General features: G+C 41.5%; 3 protein-coding genes across 9 annotated transcripts in view; 1 reads left to right on the top strand and 2 right to left on the bottom strand.

Annotated features, from left to right (window-relative positions):
• Positions 1-4,045, bottom strand: part of VEZT (vezatin, adherens junctions transmembrane protein) — a 77,998-nt gene extending 73,953 nt beyond the window's left edge. For 2 of the 4 annotated variants that reach the window (XM_050747141.1, XM_050747149.1), the window contains exon 1: positions 3,909-4,045. In XM_050747141.1, the coding sequence (XP_050603098.1) occupies positions 3,909-3,944 (36 nt within the window). In that variant the 5' untranslated portion in view covers positions 3,945-4,045. The remainder of the gene's footprint in view (positions 1-3,908) is intronic. The other 2 variants (XM_050747142.1, XM_050747143.1) reach the window with 1 other exon arrangement.
• The window catches only part of METAP2 (methionyl aminopeptidase 2), an 817,888-nt gene that overhangs the window by 287,313 nt on the left and 512,714 nt on the right, over positions 1-17,861 (bottom strand). The gene's annotated exons all lie outside the window — the stretch shown is intronic.
• FGD6 (FYVE, RhoGEF and PH domain containing 6) overlaps positions 4,328-17,861 on the top strand; it is a 137,919-nt gene continuing 124,385 nt past the window's right edge. For 3 of the 4 annotated variants that reach the window (XR_007717551.1, XM_050747136.1, XM_050747137.1), the window contains exons 1-2: positions 4,384-4,570; positions 10,563-12,990. Coding sequence is in view for 3 of the 4 variants with exons in the window: in XM_050747136.1 (XP_050603093.1) it covers positions 4,555-4,570; positions 10,563-12,990 (2,444 nt within the window). In the remaining variant the exon portion in view is untranslated. Of the gene's footprint in view, positions 4,571-10,562; positions 12,991-17,861 lie in introns of all 4 variants that reach the window. The other variant, XM_050747135.1, reaches the window with a different exon arrangement.

Genomic DNA, 17,861 nt, shown 5'->3' with positions numbered 1-17,861 from the left:
TGTCACCCAGGCTGGAAATGTAGCTCACTGCAGCCTCAAATTCCTGGGCTCAAGCAATCTTCTGCCTCAGGCTCTGGAGTAGCTGGCATTACAGGCATGCATCACCACATCTGGTTAATTTTTTTCTTTTTCTTTTTTTTTTTAAAGATGCAGGGTCTTGTTAATGTTGGCCAGGCTGGTCTCAAACTCCTGGCTTCAAGCAATACTACCGCCTTAGCCTCCCAAAGTGCTGGGATTATAGGCATGAGCCACCTTACTGGGCCTGAATATTCCTTTTTTTTTTGAGATGGAGTCTCACTCTGTCACCCAGAGCAATGTCCGCCTCCTGGGTTCAAGCGATTCTCATGCCTCAGCCTCTAGAGTAGCTGGGACTACAGGTGCACGCCACTATCAGCTAGTTTTTGTATTTTTTAGTAGAGACGGGGTTTCACCATGTTGGCCAGGCTGGTCTCGAACTCCTAGTCTCAAGTGGTCCTCCTGGCTCAGTTTTCCAAAGTGCTAGGATTACAGGCATGAGCCACAGTTGGTCCAATCTGCAGATGTGGAACTCTCAGATAAGGAGGGCCAACTGCGTCTCTAACAAAGGGCTTGTATCCAGTGTAGGTAAAGAATTCCTTCAAATCAGTAAGAAAAAGAGACAACCCAATAGAAAAAAATGCAAGAAATTTGATGTGGCTTCACAAAATGGATATACAATTGGCTAACAAACACATTAAAAATCTTAATATCTTTATCAAGGAAATACAAACTAAAAACTTCAAGGAGATACCAAGACATAAACACTAGAGTCATAAAAAGAAAAACACTAAAATTAGCAAGTGTTGATGAGAATGTGGGGCAAAGGGACCTCTCATACCTTCCTGGCTGGAGAATAAACTGGTATAACCACTTTGGAATAAAGTTTGGCAATCTCTACAGAAATATCTATGTATTTGCTATGACCTAGAAATTCCATTCCTACATACATATCCACCAGAAATATGTTTAACCAAACACATACGAAAAGGTTCACAGTAGCACTAGTTTAAACCTGGGAACTATTCAATGACCATCAACAGAAGAATGAATTTAAAAATGATCATATATTCACATGGAATGCTATGCAGAAATAAAAATTTTCATGTTAATAATATGGACGAATCTCACAAAGCCAGAGAGGAAAAATAAAAGTCAGAAATAAGATAGTATATAAATAGAAATGCACAGTGTCTAAACAATAAAAATAGACAAAATTAATCTAGGTTATTACGTTTAAAGAGTGGTCATTTTGGGGTAGGGAATAGTGATGGAAAAGGACCAGGAGGGAGCTTCTGGTGTGCCGGTGATGTTGTTTCTTTTTCATTTTTTATTTTTTTGGGGCAGAGTCTGGCCCTGTCATCCAGGCTGGAGTGCAGTGGTGCGATCATGGCTCACTGCAGCCTTAACCTACCCAGGCTCAAGTGATTCTCCCACCTCAGCCTCCCCAGTAGCTGGGACTACAGGCACGTTCCACCACACCCAGACAATTTTTGTATTTTTTGTAGAGATCGGGTTTCGCCATGCTGTCAGGCTAGTCTCAAACTCCTGGGTCGAGGGATCCATCTGCCTCAGCCTCCCAAAGTGCTGAGATGACAGGTGTGAGCCACCATGCCCGACCTGTCCTGTTTCTTGATCTGGGTGCTGGTTACATGGGTGTGCTCAACATGTGAAAATATAACCATCCGCACACTTGTGATTTGTGCCCTGTCCTTCTATAAATTATACTGCAATACAAATTGTGTATAACAAAAAGCAAACAAACAGCAAACTGGAAATTTTTCTGCAAGTATGCTAAAGGCTTAGTAATATATGAAGAACTCACGCAGGTCAATTTTTTAAAAGCTAGCAGCTAATAAGAAAATGAGCAACAAATATGAAGAGAAATGTTCAAAGAAATAAAAATGGCTAATGTACAAATGCACAAAATGTAAATTAAAACAATGGAATGTTATTTTTGCCTACCAAATTAGCAAAGATTAAAAGAAACTGTTAAGGCTGTTGTTGAGGATTTGGTGAAACCAATACTCTCTTATTTTTAATGGAAACCTGAATTGGTATAACCTATCTGTGTAAGTCTTAAATGTTCATATTCTTTGACCCACTAGTTCTACTTCTAAATATTATTCTGAAGAAAATCAGAGTTGTAGTTAAAGATGGGCTTATATCACTGTTGATTACAATGGTATTTTGAAAAATAAAGGTTATATTATGATACACATGAGGGGATATTAATGTTTTCAAAGAATGATGAATGGGAAAAGATTCACGATAAAGTGAAAAATATATACAAAATTCTATGTGGTATACCTTTTGTTCTAAAAAATATCACACACATATTGTGTCTTAATATAGAGGCTAAAACATTACACACACATAAACACACATTTACATACAAATAAAGTCTATAAGAACACATACCATATTGTTAATAGTGACCATCTTTGGGTGGTGGGATAATGGGTGATTTTAACTTGGGGGTTTATTTTCTATAATAAAATGTTCCTTGAGCATATATTACTATTACATTCAGAAGTCAAAAATAATGGATTAAAAAAATACATCCATCAGTTACCCTTACTCTAGAAATCTATTTCTCTCTCCTTCAGCTACCACATTCAATCTATAAACATTGAATCGATTTTAACTAACAAGTGTCTGTCCAAGCCATTATTCCATTACGTCTCTCATTTCCAAAATTCAGGCCCTTGTCTTCCCTAATGAACGCCTCATATCTAGACTCTTCATTTCGGTAAAATGGCCACATTTTCCATTGCTTCTAAATTGCAGCCACATCAAGCCACTTTACATAGCCACCCTCCACACCCCGCCCCCTAAAAATGCACGCCAGGTACTTTCACACTTCCCAAGCTTGGCATACTCAGTTCTCTTTCCCTGTAATACATTTTCCCCTGTCGGTTTTTCTAATCCAATTCATAGTTAAAGATTCACCTCGGATATCGCGTACTGGGTGTAGCCTTTGGGAGGCCGCAAGAACAGAAACGGATCCTTCAATGATGGTTTGTACATATTTCAACATTTAACATTCTGTCCTGTCTGTGCCTCGCTCTCTCGCTGTATGGCATGGGTCACTCCATTTTTAAATTTTCTTAAAATCTAGTTGGATGAATGAAAGTAAAGCGTACACATGCAATACACGTATGTACAGGGGTGCGAGTTTTGACCTGTGTCTGATGGAAAAAATGGCATCAAAAACACTCGCCCGATTTTTTTCATTCAAGATGGCAGAGAACGTCTTAAAATAGTCCCACACAAAAGCACTCACATCTAGAGCCTCGAGTCAGAAGAACTGGCTACACCTAGCGCAACAGCAAAGGACAAAAGAATCGAATCTAGATGCTGAGACGCCCCGGCCCTAACCACCCACAGTAGGTCCCACATAAAGACTTTAAACCTTGTTAGAAAACCGGCACCTGCTGCCTTCATTCCGAGGGCCACGCCTTGACGGTGAACAGTGACCTGAAGCATTTCTAGATACTGACCCAAAAAAATCGCGGATGGAAAAGGAGGAGGCTAAGTTGTGACTATCTAAAACGCACCATTCGGCCCCGCCCCAGCCGGGCGCAGTCTCCGCGCGGCACATCCATTCCTAGGAAGGAAGAGACACCGCTCCAGCCCAGGGCCTGGCAACCGGGCACCGTCTGGGAATTCTGGGCAGGCCCGAGATACAGGCCGGCCACGGACAGGGCGCCTCTGGCTACACCTGTCAGGCGACGACGGACACTAGGCCCTGAAATCGCTGGGGTTCGGTAGTCGAGGCCAGCTGGAGCGCGTCACCGGATCCCTAGCCCCGGGAACGCCTTGCCTCCTCGCTTTCCGTCTCGTCCTTCTCAAACAAAGGCAATGCACACCCACCGCCATTTTCCCCTTACCTCAAAAACCACCTCTTCGTCAAACTCCGGTGTCATCCTTCTCCGCCATGCCACCCGCCTCAGCACGATGGGAAATGAAGGCGGGAGAACCCGCGGCACGGAGCTCCAGCTCCTGCTCGTCTCGTGGGTCTAGAAAACTACAATTCCCAACATGCCTCGCCGCCGACGCCCACTTTTCGAGCCCGCTTATTGGAGAAGAGCGTGAGCGTGTGAGCGAGAGAGGCGGGAGCGAGCGGAATCTCGAGCCTTCCGATTGGAGGAGACTAGGGCTTTTGTCTGCCTTTTACGGCCGCGACTAGCAGGGGGCGCCCGCAGCACTGCTGATTTTTGGAGCCCGAGAAGGGCACGCGCCAGTGGAGACGAAGTGAGCACTGCTCGTGCCCGCGCCTGGCCGTCCGCCTGGAGCTCTACGGGGCGGCGCTCGTGCTCGCCCGCCCGCCCCCGGCGGCTCGCGCCCGGGAGCGCTGCAGGGTCGCTGGAGCCGGCCGCATCCTTTGTGTGGCGCTCAGGCTGCGCCGCGGGGCGGCGGGACGGAATGTGGGCGCTGTGGGGGCTTTTCTCTTCTGCCCAAACTGTGGAAACAATGGACTGAAAGGGGAACATGGATTGAGGGGCCGAGCGGGGAAGCGAGCTGCACTGGGGAATCATGACTTCAGCAGCCGGTAAGTGAAGGCGCTCGCGCTGCCGCTGGAAAGTTTGTGGCGAGCGCTGCTAGGCTTGGACTCGCGAGCAACTTTCTCCGCTGGGATGGGCGAGTTGTGTTTCCCGTACCTTTGCCGAGCACCTCGGCAAGCTCGGAGCTAATGGGGTTCGCTCTCGGATTTCTCGTCTTTTCCTGCCCAGAGGTGGTGTTTGGAAACCCGGGATTTCTCGGGACCTCCCTTCCAAGGGGGATTCTGCTGGGGGCTCTGCACCAGGTGAAACGCGATGTGTGAAGGGCGTTCGCTCATCTCTCCAGCAGCGCGAGGACTTCGCCTTTGCATGTGAAAATAGTGTAGATTCCCAACTTAATAAATCAGTTATTATAGGCAAAGGCAGTGTTCTCAGCGTGTTCAATTTGGCCACTAAGTGAGTCGCTTTCAACCTTGTATCTGCTGGTAAACCTTTTACCCATTTTAAAGAGGCGTAGACATTGTCATCTCCTGGTGATTTTACCTCTGTTACCTGAGAAGCAGAGGAGTTGAGATTGTTGAGTTTTGTTTTTTTTGTTGTTGTTTGTTTGTTTGCTTGTCTGCACCGAATTACAGATACTTTGTTTCTACCTGATTAGGGTAAACAAAGCTTTATTTTCTGTCTGCCTCCCATAGTTCTTTCCCCTTGATCAAAATGACAAAGCCTCTATCTTTGTGTGGATTTTCAGCAATTCTAGACGTTGTGTTTCTGAACATTCTTAAGGAACAATTTCTATTTTACAAAATAATTACCAAAGTGGTGTTACGATCACTTTATAAGTACATAGGTTAATTTTTAAACCAGAACTTATGTATTAAGTAGAGTGTTATGGATTCTTTTACGTTTTTGTCCACGTTGAAACAAACTTTCGTTAGAAATTTTATAGTGAAATAGTTTAAAGCTTCCTCTCAAAGTTACTTCTAGAATCAGCACTTAAGTATCAGATTAAATTTTCATTGCTTTTCTTGGCATTTGTTTAAAATTCTTGCAACTTGAAACTGTCAAACAGCACTCAAATGTTCGGATTTGTATTATTTCTAAAGCCTAGATATATTGTAATGCAATACGCATTGCTCCGTGTGCTCAGATTACAACAAACGAAACAAGAAGTTAGCCAATAGGAGAAGAAAGCAAGAAGTAGGTGTTGGGTGGGTCTTTCCTTTTTGATGTTATATGCACATATATGAGATATCTTTATAAACTCTCTTTTCTTTACCAAAGGGAGGCTTTACACTTACATAAGGTAAATTATTTTCATCCTAAATTTCTGTGCCTTACCTTCGTTCAAGAAATTGATTTAAATTAAAAGTAGTTGGAAATTTTAAAATCCTTCCAGCCAGTTTTAGTTCTTTCCTTTTTGGAGGTGTCAAATGTATTTAAAATAACCGTATCTTGTATGTATCAGTTTTCAGTTCCAGTCTTAACAGTTTATAAGGAACAGGCACAGAAGCATGTAATTTGACATTTATGTAAACCCGATTTCCAGGGCCCAGACTGGAAGTTCATGATTCTTGCATTTGAATTATCCTAAAATAATGCAAGCTATTTTTGTATTTTATCAACTTTACAATTAAATAAATCCACAGAAATTTTTGTGGTGTTTAAAGTGGGACACTTCCTGTGTCTAGCAGAGTTGGTTGGTTTTTAGCATGGCTGGCTGAGAAGCATCAACTACTTTTTTGCTCACCCATCTGTTGGATTTATTATAATTCTTTCTGGTGTCTAGATGGGGAATATGGAAGAGAACTGGAGTTTTATTTCTGCCCATTCTTATATGTATACATAGTTCTTACAAGCTGATTATGGTGCTTTTTGAGAACAATAGTCAAATTCATTGAAACGTTTAGGAAGGTTATTTGAAGTTAAGGGAGGGGATTTTTGTTTTTGAATCTAATCTGTGGTATTTGGAAGGGTTGGTTTAAGAAAATAAAAGGGATGTTGTAGAACATCTAGGTTATATATATCCAGCAGAAAAGCTTGCTTTGTTTTTCTGCGTCTATAAAAGAATCTGCCCTTGGTGGATATTTCAGAATTATTTTAAGCTATATATGAAAAAGGAGAGGCTGGGTGCGGTGGCTCATGCCTGTAATCCCATCACTTTGGGAGGCCAAGGCGGGCAGATCACTTGAGGTCAGGAGTTTGAGACCAGCCTGGCCAATGTGGCAAAACCCTGTCTCTACTAAAAATACAAAAATTAGCCAGGTGTGGTGGGATGCGCCTGTAGATGAAAATTGCTTGAGTCCGGGAGGCAGAGGTTGTGGTGAGCAGAGATCGAGCCACTGCACTCTAGCCTGGGTGACAGAGCAAGACTGTGTCTCAAAAAAATAAAGAAAAAAGGAGAGAGAATTATAGGTATATATAGGTATATATTTTGTGTCCTTTTGAACATGTACAGGTCACTGTCTCATAGTCTGTGCTTTGCATTTTGGCTGGTCCAGTAGCCAGAGAGTGTACACGTGAACCACAGCCATCTGTGTGTAACAGATGACGAATATGTTTGTAATAGTTAGTAAAATGGTACTAGTGCTTTACTTTCTTACCTTATATTTCCCTGGAGCCAAACAGCTGTGTAAATAAAAGATTTGCTGCTTTGCTCTAAGAAGCTTTGGGTCTGACTGTTGATACAGTATTAAGATCCAAAGGTGCTGGATTTGTTGCCAAACGTCATGCACTTATTTCAAGAGTTTGACTTTGGAGCAGACCATAATATAATGGCTTATTATTTTTTGAGTTGTGTTTCTTCCAAAATAGAGCCATGAAAAAAAAAATAATGAAGCATTTTGGATATTGCTATACCAGTGACTTAGTTGAACACTTGTTGCCATTAATAATTAAGGAATTATTCCATAATCCTGTTGAAATTGATTCCTGCTAACTTTTCAAAATATTATTCTACATTAAAATGGATGTACGTTTTTGAATGTGGTTATTTTTAGAGAAGAAATTTTCTGTTATGGAGACATATTAAAGAGTATGTATATGTGGCAGCTGTGATTATTCCCAGGCCCTGTTGTTAGCACTGGGATACATCAGTGAATGAGACAAAGTGCCTGCCCTTCTGGAGCTTTCGTCTTACGCTGAACACAGACAAAGGTGCACTGAAAAAACATGAACGCAGGAGAAAGAGGCCATAGTACATAAGGTTCTCCTGAAATAAGCATTTCAGAAGTTGTCATCTCAGATTCCTATGGGCTTTAGAGGCCTGTTCAACTCCCCCATTTATAAGGAAGGAAAGTGAGGCAGCCAGGTCTGCACAAGGCCCACAGTTAGGTTAGCCAGCTCCCTGAGTTATGTCTTTGACTTCCTTCAATACACAGTTAACTAACAGTGGCAAGCCCAAGTTCACAGTTATTAATTGAATTCAGTGAGTAGGCGTTGAGGGCTTTATGTACATGATAGGGCTTTGCTATATTTATTGGGAATCAACTCCAGCTCATACGTAGTTAATTGAATTTCTGTGACACTAGAACAGGAATTTATATCTCTTGGAAGCAGATTTGTGTACAAAACACATTTTTTAAAAAGAGTAAAATTGGTGCCAGAGATTTTTATAAAATGATACTTAAATGACCCTGAAGTTTCTGACAAGGTTCTAAGATTTAGAAAGTAAAAGATTAATTTGATGAGATGAAGTTTTCTTCCAACTGTGGTAAAATAGCACATAAGATAAATTTACCATCTTACTCATTTTTAAATGTATAGTTCAGAAGTGTTAAGTACATTCACATTGTACAGCCAATCTCAAGAACTGTTTATTTTACGAAACTATTTTTTTGTTTTTCCATGGAGACAGGGTCTTACTGTGTTGCCCAGGCTGGTCTTCAATTCCTGAGCTCAAGCAATCCTCCCACCTTGGCCTCCTAAGGTGCTGGGATTACAGGCATGAGCCACTGTGCCAGGCTGTCAAAACTAATTTTTAAAAAATTCTTTTAAAAATCCAGAGGTAGGATGTTTTGATAATGGTTACAGAAATGAAATCAACTTGACAATCTGTCAGTTTTTATTGAGTAAGATGGGCAGTTGGGAAGAGACCTAAGGCATTCATACTTTCTTTTAAGACTTGAGTTAATAAATGGAGGGTTTAATTTAATAGACATTTACAGCTAGGTTTCTCACTAGGAGTTGAAGGGTTTTTCAGTTCTTTTCTGCCTAAAAAAAACCTCAGACAAAATTAACTATGCTTATTGAACGGTTAACTGAAATTATGTAATATAGGAATTTGTATTATTTTGAAAATAATTCTTTTTTTATTGATGATGACATTATACCTAGAAATTGAGTGAGCAGACATGTATCATCATATAATCTTTATTGCACACACAGAAGTAGAGATTTAGGGAATTCTTCCTTGGTTGGTAAAGGAAATAGAGCACCCTACTCCTCTTTTTTTTTAAAAAAACTCAGTTCCGTGTAATAGCTTCCCAAGTGTCGTGACTAATTTCCTTTGTTCAAAAGGAAATCATCACCAAATGAAATATCAGAGCTCCTGTCTAGTCAAGTAATTAAACAATGTCCAGCAGTCCTTTGCAGCAGATATTTTGAAAAGTTTTTTCAGTAAATTAAAGTTTTATTAAGTGTTAGATCCTGTCAAAGGAACAAATATAAACGTAAAAGATAAAATATTTTTTATCTCATGTCTCCTTGGGGAAATATGGTCAATAATATGACAGTGAAGGTGGAAGAACGTAAAGGAACTTACAGATATACAGGCTTTATCTTTTCACTTTATAGGTCTTTTGTGTAAAGCTTTTATTAAGTTCCTATAGTATAGGAGCAGATCTGTACCGATGCAGCATTGTATAATAGGTGTTAGTTAAAAACCTTATATATAATGTTGAGGAAGAATTGCTAGACTAGAAATTGTGGTTATCTTTTAAATGTACTAGAACAGTGGATGTTAATGAGGAATAAACAACATAATCACCTGTGGAACTTAAAAGATGTACAGATGTCCCTAGAAACTCTAACTGGTTCACTCTGGGGTAGGGCCTAGACATGTGACTTTTTAAAGAATAGAGCTCGGTGAAGGAATATAATGAAAATTCTCAGCCAATTACTCTTGCAGAAAGAAATACCAGGTTTATTATGAGCCTTAAATAATACCAAAGAATTAATTTTCTGTTTTTAAGTTTACAAAATTTCTGATTTCTGTCTTCCTTTTTAAAGATTGTTTTGGGGTTCTATCTATTGTGGACAGATCATTGATAAAAGGCATTTATGCAACTCAATTATATTATCCTTGAGATAGAAGACTACTACTGCTTATTCACATGAGAATTTTAAAAAGTTGCATCCTACATTTAACTGAGGCAAATTCAACTTTCAGCACTTGGCAAATGAATTGAAGAACTACTATGTGGGTCCCAAACTGAAGTCAATTATTTCGTTTATTGTCAATGAAAGATATGATGGGCTGGGCACGGTGGCTCATGCCTATGATCCCAGCACTTTGGGAGGCCGAGTGGGTGGATCACGAGGTCAGGAGTTCGAGACCAGTCTGATCAACATGGTGAAACCCTGTCTCTACTAAAAATACAAAACTTAGCCGGATGTGGTGGCGCACACTTGTAATCCCAGCCACTCAGGAGGCTGAGGCAGGAGAATCACTTGAACACGGGAGGCAGAGGTTGCAGTGAGCCGAGATTGCGCCACTGCTCTCCAGCCTGGGCAACAGAGTGCCAGACTCCATCTCAAAAAAAAAAAGAAGAGAAAAAAAAAAGAAAGATATGGTAACCAGTTCCAAAGTTGGAGAAACAAACCATATTGGATTTATTTAAAAATGTACAATAGACCCAAAGCTATGTATGGAATTGAAGGACAATTTAAGGAATTTTCAGGAGTAATATTGATACTATATAGCGTAATATACTCAGTAAAAGGCAAGGTCATATTGGTAAAAGTAAAAAATGCTATCAAATTTAATCATGTATCATTTTGTGCTTTGGTTGTTTTGACATCAAATTATTATTTTTTCCTTTCTAGAGATGAAGAAGCCACCAGTGGCCCCCAAGCCCAAGTTTGTTGTGGCAAATAATAAGCCAACTCCACCTCCTATTGCACCTAAACCCGACATTGTGATTTCTAGTGTTCCACAGTCAACAAAGAAAATGAAACCAGCAATAGCCCCAAAACCAAAAGTCCTGAAGAGCTCACCTGTTCGAGACATTGGGCAGTCGCCATCAAGGAAAATCATGTTGAACCTGGAAGGGCATAAACAGGAATTAGCTGAAAGCACTGACAACTTTAATTGTAAATATGAAGGCGATCAGAGCAGTGATTATATTTCACCAGTGTGTTCCTGCAGTTCTGAGTGTATCCATAAGATGGGCCATAGAGAGAATTTGTGTGTAAAGCAGCTTGTTTTAGAGCCCCTGGAAATGAATGAAAATTTAGAAAATAGTAAAATTGATGAGACTTTGACTATACAAACTAGGAGTAAATGTGATTTGTATGGCGAAAAAGCCAAGAACCAGGGTGGGGTTGTTTTAAAGGCAAGCATTTTAGAAGAGAAGCTCAAAGATGCCTTAATACACCGAATGCCACCTTTTATTTCTGCACAGAAGCACAGGTCCACAGACAGCCCAGAAATGAATGGTGGCTGTAATTCAGATGGACAATTCAGAATTGAGTTTACAGATTTGTCACCTTCCCCATCCAGCTTTGAAAAAGTTCCTGATCATCACAGTTGCCACTTACAGCTTCCTAGTGATGAATGTGAAAATTTTGAAACTTGCCAGGATGACAGTGAAAAAAGCAATAATTGCTTTCAGTCATCTGAACTAGAGACTCTGGAAAATGGGAAAAGGAGTACTTTTATATCTTCAGATGAAGTTAGTAAGAAATCAATAGTCAAAGACCTTGGTCCCTTAGAAATTCATTTACTACCATATACCCCAAAATTTCCAACTCCCAAGCCCAGAAAGACACGAACTGCTCGTCTGTTACGCCAGAAGTGTGTAGATACTCCTAGTGAAAGCACTGAAGAACCAGGGAATTCAGACAGTAGCTCTTCCTGTCTTACTGAAAATAGTTTGAAAATGTATAAAATCAGTGTTCTTCATCAGAATGTTTTGTGTAAGCAGGAGCAGGTGGATACAGTGAAGCTGGGAAATAAAAGTGAATTGAATATGGAATCCAACAGTGACGCACAGGACTTAGTCAATTCACAGAAAGTCATGTGTCATGAAATATCTTCCTTTGAAAAGATGGCACCTTCTTTTGATACAGACTCTAATTTGAGTTCTGACAGCACAACTGTAGATGGTTCTAGTATGTCGCTTGCTGTGGACGAAGGGACCGGTTTTATAAGATGTAGTACTTTATCTATGAGCCTGCCTAAGCAGCTCAAATTAACTTGCAATGAACATTTGCAATCTGAGAGAAACCTGGGAGTTTCTGCCCCTCAGATGCAAAAGGAATCTGTTATAAAAGAGGAAAATTCCCTACGAATTGTCCCCAAAAAACCTCAAAGACACAGCTTGCCTGCTACAGGAGTGCTTAAAAAGGCTGCCTCCGAGGAGCTTGTGGAAAAAAGTTCTTATCCTTCAAGTGAAGAAAAAAGTTCAGAGAAGGGCCTAGAAAGGAATCACCTTCAGCATTTGTGTGCCCAAAACCGTGGTGTGTCATCCTCCTCTGATATGCCTAAACGGGCTTCAGAAAAGCCAGTGTGGAAGTTACCTCATCCTATATTACCCTTTTCAGGGAACCCAGAATCCTTAAAGTCTGTCACCTTATCGTCAAACAGTGAGCCTTCAACAGCCCTAACCAAGCCTAGAGCAAAATCGTTATCTGCTGTGGATGTGGAAAAGTGCACTAAGCCTTGCAAAGACTCTGCAAAGAAAAACTCTTTTAAAAAGTTGCTCAACATGAAACTGTCCATCTGTTTCATGAAGAGTGACTTTCAAAAATTTTGGTCCAAGAGTAGCCAACTTGGAGATACCACCACAGGCCACCTCTCCAGTGGGGAGCAGAAGGGGATTGAAAGTGATTGGCAAGGCTTGTTGGTAGGAGAGGAGAAGAGAAGTAAGCCCATCAAGGCATATTCCACAGAAAACTATAGCCTGGAATCTCAAAAGAAGAGGAAGAAGTCCCGGGGCCAGACCAGTGCAGCTAATGGTCTGAGAGCTGAGTCTTTGGATGACCAAATGCTCTCCCGGGAGTCATCGTCTCAGGCACCTTACAAGTCTGTTACAAGCCTCTGTGCACCGGAGTATGAAAATATACGCCATTATGAGGAAATACCAGAGTATGAGAACTTACCGTTTATTATGGCTATACAGAAAACTCGAGAGTTGGAATGGCAGAATTCCAGCAGCGTGGAGGACACAGATGCAAATGTGTATGAGGTAGAAGAGCCGTATGAAGCTCCAGATGGCCAGCTGCAACTTGGACCTAGACATCAGCATTCCAGGTAACAGGTGCCAGACAGACACTTTTGCATGCATCATTGCAATTAACCTTCAACAGCCTGGTGAGTTTGATATGCAGGGGGAAAAAAACACGTAGTTGAAGGAATAGTTTAGAAAATGTGTATTAAATTATTCTCAAGTGCAGCCTCCTTTTAGCATACAGTTGGAATGGATATTTGCAAATACAAGCTTGAAGTAGTTAATTTATTTTAGTAGCCGATTCAAAGAATTTGAACCAGTGGCAATGTAAGGTGCTACAAGGAAGGCGTGGAAGAGAGAGGTCCTGGGCCTCCAGGCACCAGCTCAGAAGTCATAGCAGGAAACCTGGGGCAGGAAATTGGCCAATTCAATGACATTTATTTGCTAGGTGTAAGAAATCTGAAGTTACTGAAATATGCAGGCATTTACATGTGGTGCCCTTATCGGGTGAAACCTCCAAATTTTTAGAAGTTCACCACTTTTTGAAGATTGGTCGTTTTACCTGTTGATGCCTAATTGTCACCTCCAGTGGATATAGGAAAAATGCAGGAAACACATAACTACTCTTTATTTCTCACTTTTAAAATAATTTAATTAATTATTATTATTATTTTTTGAGATGGGGTCTTACTCTGTCACCCAAGCTGGAATGCAGTGGTATGATCATGGCTCACTGCAGCCTCGACCCCCCATGCTCGAGCAGTCCTCCCATCTCAGCCTCCTTGAGTAGCTGGAACTATAGGTGCATGCCACCATGCCTGAATAATTTCTGTGTTTTTTGTAGAGACAACGTTTTGCCATCATGCCCAGGCTGGTCTTGAACTCCTGGGGTCAAGCAGTGCTCCTGCCTTTGCCTCCCAAAGTGTTGGGATCACAGGCATGAGTCACTGCACTGCACCTATTTCTCACTTTTGTATGTGCACTTCCTACCTGTGGAATACCTACTTCATCGCTCTTATTAAAATCGTGCCCATCCTTGATGATACAGCCCCTCAGTCTTTGGCTTCATGAAGCTTCTACAATTACCTAGTCAGAAGTGTTTACTTCCTATTGTGACCACCCAGTTATGTTGTGATATCCTTTCATCTCAGGCTGTCTTAGTGTATAACTGTTTATTGGCATGTCTGATTGTTCTGTATTTGGTTTTAAGCTCCATGAAGAGTTCTAGGCATCTCTTTGTCCTGGATAAAACCAAGCAAGAGGCCTAGTAGAATCAGTAGATGTTGATTGGGTCTAAGGAGAATGAATGAAAATAGGCCAAGGGAGCAACCACTGCAGCGGCTTCCTTCTCCCTTCTCTCTCCATAGTCGCATAGGGAGCTTTTCCATTGTATTTCTAATATTTGTGTTTAACAAAAAAGCACATGGACCCTTTTGGAAATCTCTAGATTATTCTTAGTCCGCTAACTTCAGGTCTTTGAAATTCAAGTCTTAAAATGTGACTTTGTAGAAAATACTTGACATATAGTGGGGGGTATTAGTGCGTTCTCACGCTGCTAATAAAAACATACCGAAGATTGGGTAATTTATAAGGAAAGAGGTTTAATTGATTAACAGTTCAGCATGGCTGGGGAGGCCTCAGGAAACTTAACAGTCATGGAGGAAAGGGAAGCAAACACGTGCTTCTTTACATGGGAACAGCAAGGAGAAGGGCAGAACGAAAGATTGAAAAGCCCCTTATAGAACCATCAGATCTTGTGAGAACTCACTCACCATCTCGAGAACAGCAGCCTGGGGGAACCGCCCCCATGATTCAGTTACCTCCCACTGAGTCCTTCCCATGACACATAGGGATTATGGGGACTACAATTCAAGATGAAATTTGGATGGGGACACAGCCAAAGCATATCATGGAGGCTCAAAAAAAAAAAAAAAAAGCAGCATTGTTGGGTGAATTGAATAAGTAAAATTGTCGAGCAAGTCAGCGTACCAAGTAAAGTAAATTATTTTAAGTTCCTTTAACTGTCAGATATTCTCATAGCATTTTTCTTTACTCATAGTCAGTCTTTCCTGCCCTTCCTCCTTTTGCATAAAAAAGGCTACTTTCCTCCCTTGCCTAATTTTTCTCACAGCCAGCTGCATTCTGTTTTCATATTTCTGCTTCCTAAATATTAGTACCTAGGCAAAAAGCTCCTTCCTTGACATAAATACTTATTTTTCATTTTTTTTTTTTTTCCTCTTTGGAGAGAGGGTCCCACTCTGTCTCCCAGGGTGGAGTACAGTGGTACAGTCAAGGCTTACTGCAGCCTGGAACTCCTGGGCTCAAGTGATACCCAACCCCCTTCAGCCTCCCAAGTAGCTGGGACCACAGGTGCATACCACCACACCCAGCTAATTTTTATTTTTTATTTTTTGTAGAGCTAAGATCTCCCTGTATTGCCCAGGCTGGTCTCGAACTCCTGTGCTCAAGTAATCCTCCCATCCCAGCCTCCCAAAGTGCTGGGATTACAGGCATGAACCACCATTCCTGGTTCTTGGCATAAATATTTCAAATTGTCTGTTTTCAGGATTGCTTTTCTCTGTAGAACCATTTTATTGGTAGTATCCTTTTTTTTTAAACATGCTTTTCCATATTTGTTTTGTGTGTTATAAGTTTGATTGACTTCTTCACAATATACTATATCCTTGCCTAAGATAAATTTTTTTCTTTTTGAGTCACTTTATTTGTAAATGAGTACAATTTTTTCTTGAAATTGGAGGTTTGGCCATTGGGGTGTGTTTTCTGTTGGCCATCAGGTTTAAACCCTAAGAGCTTGCCATTATCTCTGCCAATCCTGGAACTTGTTTTTTATCTGGTATGCTTCTTAGGTTGTTAGGGCTCTGCTGCTTGACTGGGTGGAAGCTGGTAAGAAGGGGTTAATGCACGCAGCCAGCCAGTAGCATAAGGAGAGTTCTTTCTGGAGGCCACAGGAAACCAAGGGCGGCTTTGGACAGGTTACAGGCCTTCAAGTAGGGCAGCCTGGTAAAGGCTGGGTGAGCTCTGCTTTTGAATTTCGCTTTCCAAGGAGACTTTTGTTTAGGCCTGGAGCAGGGAGCCTGCAACAGGCTTGAGACTACTAAAATGTGCCAGAGGAATCAAAAGCCCTGAGTCATAGGGTCAGAATCACAGTATTGCCTGGGAGGTTGTTCCTCTTGTAAACAACATTGAATAGAGGAGAAAAGAAATTCAAGCCTTCCTGAGGAGGACACCTTGACACCCTGAGATCAAATAAATGAACAGTGAGGCATACGTTTCAGGTGAGCTCAAAGGGTCTTGTTTGGTAATCTGGCTGTTGAAAATACAGACCTGTGCCTTAGAATTATTAATTCAAAATCCAGTACATTGACTGGGGTTCTAAAATGATAAGAAACAATGCAAATGAACTCTGCTTAAGATTTTTCTGCTGGGGTCATCATAAGGTTGTCACAGTTTCTCAACCTTCAGGGAAGAAAGTCTGGGTCAGGGCTCTAATTCACTGAATCATGAATTTTATAGAGTCTACACATGTGACTAACCAAATTCTGGTTAGTAAACAGATTTTTGACAAGCTTGGTATAGCCCATAGGGTCGCTTTCTTTAGAATATGGGTGTTTCGTAAGTCCAGTGCTTACCATTTACTTTTTTTTTTTTTTTTTTTTTGAGACAGGGTCATGCTCTGTTGCCCAGGCTGGAGTACAGTGGCACAATCACTGCTCACTGTAGCCTTGGCATTAAGTGATCCTCCCATCTCAGCCTCTCAGGTAGCTGGGACCACAGGCATGTGTCACCACGCCCATCTAATTTTTGTATTTTTTGTAGAGATGGGGTTTCACCTTGTTGCCCAGGTTGGTCTCGAACTCTTGGTCTCAAGAGATCCTCCTGCCTCAGCCTCCCAAAGTGCTGAAATTATAGGCGTGAGCCACCATGCCTAGCCAACATTTACAAAACAACATGTTTACAATTTATCAGGAAGTAATTGTAGGCAGTCCCCAATTCCTAATAGGACTGTGTTCTAAAAGTTCATGATAATTTGGAACTCAGAGTGTATTTCCCAAAGAAACAGTTTTGAAATGGTTGTAAAGTCCTCAGTTTAGTCCCCTGGTTATATTAACCATTACTGGCCTATCTTCCCTTCCACTCCTCTCCCTACCCCAGCCCAAGGGAGGTGAATTCTCTCTGTGTGTGGGTGGGTGTGTGCGCGTGCGTGCACGTATGTCCCTGTGATGCAAGCTGGGGCTGAGGTGGTAGCCAGGGTGGGGTTAAGCACCTGGGATCTCAGAGGAGCAAATCTACAAGGCCTGAGGCCCCAGGGTTTGTGGGAAGGATGAGATGACTAAGGAAGAATGAGGAAACTGGGGGCTGGGTGAGCTGTGTGGAAGACCGATAAGGAGTGATAAGGGGGAAGGGTGGGGTAGTGGCTGGGAATTAGTAGGGAGTGGGCTTCTTTACCTCCTTTTCTCCTTATTCCAATCCCTTCCTTCTTTCCCTCCCCATTCTCCTTTGCTAACTGCATCATTTGGCTAATTTGAGTTTCTGATGCCTGGCAAAGAGAGTAGAAGAAACCGGAGGAGGAGACTGGATGGGGGCGTAAGGAGTGGCACTGGGAAACCCCAGAGGAGAAAGGACGAACAGCCAAAGCTGAAGATGAAGGAGACTGGAAGGGAAGTTCCCATGGCTGGAGAAACCATAGCTTTAGGTGTTCCACATAGGTCATCATTTAGTCACCGCTCTGGGTTCTCAGAGGCAGTTTTGTTGATAGTGCAACTGGGAGCCACTCGGGATTGTTCTGACATTTTGGGGTTATAATTGAGACATCTTCCTTGAAATGTTTTAGATAGAATAAATATTAAACAGCCAGCAGGCAAAGGATCTTTCTATCTTATTGATACTCAGGTGATGGGTACCCATTTACTACTATTTTTATTTAAGAAGTTTG

This window comes from Macaca thibetana, chromosome 11, assembly GCF_024542745.1.
Source record: "Macaca thibetana thibetana isolate TM-01 chromosome 11, ASM2454274v1, whole genome shotgun sequence".
In the NCBI taxonomy this organism is placed as follows: Eukaryota; Metazoa; Chordata; class Mammalia; order Primates; family Cercopithecidae; genus Macaca; species Macaca thibetana.
This window is presented reverse-complemented; position numbering and strand designations above follow the sequence as displayed.